The following is a 4,457-nucleotide window of genomic DNA, read 5'->3' on the forward strand; positions in this document are numbered from 1 at the left end:
CTTTTAAAAACCGGAAAGAAACAGACGCCCACCCTTATTTTCCTTCCAATGTCAACAAGCAAAATGAAAACATTTCCAGGGTGATCGCTCGCGGCTACTCGCTTCCAGTTCGGATTAGAAGCTGAGGAGACAGTGGAGAGGCGAGGAGAAAACGGCACCGAGTCACCCAGAGCGTGAGCGACGGTGCGGAGCCGGCGAAAAGGGGAAGGAAGAGACACACATAGAGCATGTGTTACCTGGTTTATTTCGAGACTGTTTGGTATTGTTTTCTGTGCACCCCTCTTTTCGGAAGGCCATCATAGGCGCCCACCACTGAGCCGCCCTCGCCCGCCGCCGCCGCCGCCACAGCGCGGGGAGCCCCAGGCCCGGCTTCCTCGCGGCGCCTGAGCTCCGGGCTCGCCGCTGCCCGAACCGCAGGAACCGAGTAAGTAACCCCTGTCTGGCCCCGTGCTCGCCAGCCCACTTCCTCCTCCTCATTCCTCGGTTTCCAAACCGCTCCCTGGCCCTCCTCCCCTAAGGTGTAGGACACCCCTCCTCCCCACGCCAGAGGTGGGCCTTCCCTTCCCAGCCTCCAGAGCCTCGCTGGAGTGTTACCTACAAGGGGCACAGTTTTCCTACGGGCTCAGCAATGCTGGACCGGGCCTGCAAGGCCGACTCAGGAAAGTAGTGCCTCGCCTCTGTCCTCCTCCATTTCCTGCCCTCTCCTTGCATCCTCTCCCTGCACTCCCACTCTCCCTGCACTCCCACTCTCCTCGCCACCGCTGCCGCCGCCGCCCCCGCTTTTAAAAATAAAATTGGATACCAACTTTAATCGACAAGGACAAATATTGACGCTCAAACGAAAATGACCCAAGATAGTGAGAAAGAAGCCGGAAACGTGAGATATTTGCCCTAAGAGGGGGATTTCGGTTGAGCAGACCCGCGGGGTGGAGGGGGTGGAAGGGGCGCAGAGACGGGCCGCGGCGCAGCGTGCTCCCGCTGGCGTATCCCTACGCGGCTCCGCGCGGCCGTGAGGCCGAGGCCCGCGGAGAGGGGGAGGCGAGCGCCCGAGGGGGCGGGAGCCGGCGGGCGGGGCGGGGGTGGGTGGGCCCAGACCCGCCGATTGGTCGACGGCAGGAGAGACGCTCCCGCACGCCGCCGGCTCTGATTGGCCCAGCGGTAGGAAAGGTTAAACCAAAAATTTTTTTACAGCCCTAGTGTGCGCCTGTAGCTCGGAAAATTAATTGTGGCTATAGCCGCCTCGATCGCTGTCTCCCCAGCCTCGCCGCGGCCGCTCCGGGACGCGCCCGCCCGCCGCCCGGCTCTCCCCCCCTTTGGGCTGCTGCTGCTGCTGCTGTGACTGCTGCTGCGAGAGGAGGAGGAGGAGGAGGAGGAAGCAGCAGGGGGGGGGAGCGGGGGGTGGGGGGGGAGACCAAGAAGTAGAGTTGGGAGCGAGGGAGCTTCACCCCCGGGGCGGTGGTTGTTTCTTTTTTCTCTTTCTTTCTTTTTTTCTTTTCCTTTTTTTTTTCTTCTAATTCCTGAGGGGTGGTTGCTGCTTTTGCTACATGACTTGCCAGCGCCGGAGCCTGCGGTCCAACTGCGCTGCTGCCGGAGCGCTCAGTGCCGCCGCCGCCGCCCGCGCCGCCCGCGCCCCGCTCGGCACCCACCGGTCGCCGCCGCCCGCCGCGCCGCTGCCCAGCTCCCGCGCCGCCGCCGCCGCCGTTTCCCCCCGACGACTGGGTGATGCTGGACATGGGAGATAGGAAAGAGGTGAAAATGATCCCCAAGTCCTCGTTCAGCATCAACAGCCTGGTGCCAGAGGCGGTCCAGAACGACAACCACCACGCGAGCCACGGCCACCACAACAGCCACCACCCCCAGCACCACCACCACCACCACCACCATCACCACCACCCGCCGCCACCCGCTCCGCAACCGCCGCCGCCACCGCAGCAGCAGCCGCCTCCGCCGCCTCCCCAGGCACCGCAGCCCCCCCAGGCGCGGGGCGCCCCGGCCGCCGACGACGACAAGGGCCCCCAACAGCTGCTGCTCCCGCCGCCGCCGCCGCCGCCCCCGGCCGCAGCCCTGGACGGGGCCAAAGCGGACGGGCTGAGCGGCAAGGGCGAGCCGGGCGGCGGGCCCGGGGAGCTGGCGCCCGTCGGGCCGGACGAGAAAGAGAAGGGCGCCGGGGGGGAGGAGAAGAAGGGGGCGGGCGAGGGCGGCAAGGACGGGGAGGGGGGCAAGGAGGGCGAGAAAAAGAACGGCAAGTACGAGAAGCCGCCGTTCAGCTACAACGCGCTCATCATGATGGCCATCCGGCAGAGCCCGGAGAAGCGGCTCACGCTCAATGGCATCTACGAGTTCATCATGAAGAACTTCCCCTACTACCGCGAGAACAAGCAGGGCTGGCAGAACTCCATCCGCCACAACCTGTCCCTCAACAAGTGCTTCGTGAAGGTGCCGCGCCACTACGACGACCCGGGCAAGGGCAACTACTGGATGCTGGACCCGTCGAGCGACGACGTGTTCATCGGCGGCACCACGGGCAAGCTACGGCGCCGCTCCACCACGTCGCGGGCCAAGCTGGCCTTCAAGCGCGGGGCGCGCCTCACCTCCACCGGCCTCACCTTCATGGACCGCGCCGGCTCCCTCTACTGGCCCATGTCACCCTTCCTATCCCTGCACCACCCCCGCGCCAGCAGCACTTTGAGTTACAACGGCACCACGTCGGCCTACCCCAGCCACCCCATGCCCTACAGCTCCGTGTTGACTCAGAACTCGTTGGGCAACAACCACTCCTTCTCCACGGCCAACGGCCTCAGCGTGGATCGGCTGGTCAACGGGGAGATCCCGTACGCCACGCACCACCTCACCGCCGCCGCGCTCGCCGCCTCGGTGCCCTGCGGCCTGTCGGTGCCCTGCTCCGGGACCTACTCCCTCAACCCCTGCTCGGTCAACCTGCTCGCGGGCCAGACCAGTTACTTTTTCCCCCACGTCCCGCACCCGTCAATGACTTCGCAGAGCAGCACGTCCATGAGCGCCCGGGCCGCGTCCTCCTCCACGTCGCCGCAGGCCCCCTCGACCCTGCCCTGTGAGTCTTTAAGACCCTCTTTGCCAAGTTTCACGACGGGACTGTCCGGGGGACTGTCTGATTATTTCACACATCAAAATCAGGGGTCTTCTTCCAACCCTTTAATACATTAACATCCCTGGGACCAGACTGTAAGTGAACGTTTTACACACATTTGCATTGTAAATGATAATTAAAAAATAAGTCCAGGTATTTTTTATTAAGCCCCCGCCCCCATTTCTGTACGTTTGTTCAGTCTTTAGGGTTGTTTATTATTCTAACAAGGTGTGGAGTGTCAGCGAGGTGCAATGTGGGGAGAATACATTGTAGAATATAAGGTTTGGAAGTCAAAATTATCGTAGGATGTGTATCTAAATAGTGACTGCTTTGCCATTTCATTCAAACCTGACAAGTCTATCCTTAAGAGCCGCCAGATTTCCATGTGTGCAGTATTATAAATTATCATGGATCTATATGGTGGACGCAGACCTTGAGAACAACCTAAATTATGGGGAAAGTTTTAAAATGTTAAACTGTAATTTGTATTTAAGAAGCATTCACGTAGTAAAGGTGCCCAAGAAATTATTTTGGCCATTTATTGTTTTGTCCTTTTCTTTAAAAAAAATGTTTTTTTCTTTTGTTTACTTTTAGACCAAAGATTGGGTTCTAGAAAATGCACTTGGTATAATAAGTATTAAAAAACAAAAAAAAGGAAAGTTGTTTCAGTTGGCAGCACTGCCCATTCAAATGAATCGGAAGGGGACAAAATTAATGATTGCCTTCAGTTTGTGTTGTGTATATTTTGATGTACGTGGTCACTAACAGGTCACTTTTATTTTTTCTAAATGTAGTGAAATGTTAATACCTATTGTACTTATAGGTAAACCTTGCAAATATGTAACCTGTGTTGCGCAAATGCCGCATAAATTTGAGTGATTGTTAATGTTGTCTTAAAATTTCTTGATTGTGATACTGTGGTCATATGCCCGTGTTTGTCACTTACAAAAATGTTTACTATGAACACACAGAAATAAAAAAATAGGCTAAATTCATATATATCTTGATACTTTTGTCTCTTTTATTAAGTAGAGCTAATTTTTGAAAGACAATTCAAGTTCTAGGAAATTTAAAGGCTTTTTCAGCCAACTAAAATTTAAACTGCTCCTTTTATTTGAACTAAGACTTTGAAAATAGTATTTTTTCCATTGTGGAGTCCAATTTTACAAGGAGCAGACTATGTAATAAACGCTAGCTTTAAACAAAGTATAGGCTTTTCAGCTGATACCTTTAAGTTTCTGTAGATAAACAGCGAAAAGAGATTATTTAATTTTATGTGCATAGCTATTTACCTTGTGTTTATTTTCAAATCAGTTAATAGAATGCTTTTTATATATTTTGTTTCAGGTAT

The 4,457-nt window shown here is 55.6% G+C and overlaps 1 protein-coding gene across 1 annotated transcript; it reads left to right on the top strand.

Annotated features, from left to right (window-relative positions):
- Positions 1–1,221: 1,221 nt before the first annotated feature.
- Positions 1,222–4,105, top strand: FOXG1 (forkhead box G1). The gene has a single exon (XM_006207594.4). The coding sequence runs from the start codon at positions 1,723–1,725 to the stop codon at positions 3,181–3,183; it is 1,461 nt and encodes a 486-aa protein (XP_006207656.4). The 5' UTR covers positions 1,222–1,722; the 3' UTR covers positions 3,184–4,105.
- Positions 4,106–4,457: the final 352 nt, after the last annotated feature.

The sequence above is a fragment of the Vicugna pacos genome, chromosome 6 (genome assembly GCF_048564905.1).
Source record: "Vicugna pacos chromosome 6, VicPac4, whole genome shotgun sequence".
Classification (NCBI taxonomy): Eukaryota; Metazoa; Chordata; class Mammalia; order Artiodactyla; family Camelidae; genus Vicugna; species Vicugna pacos.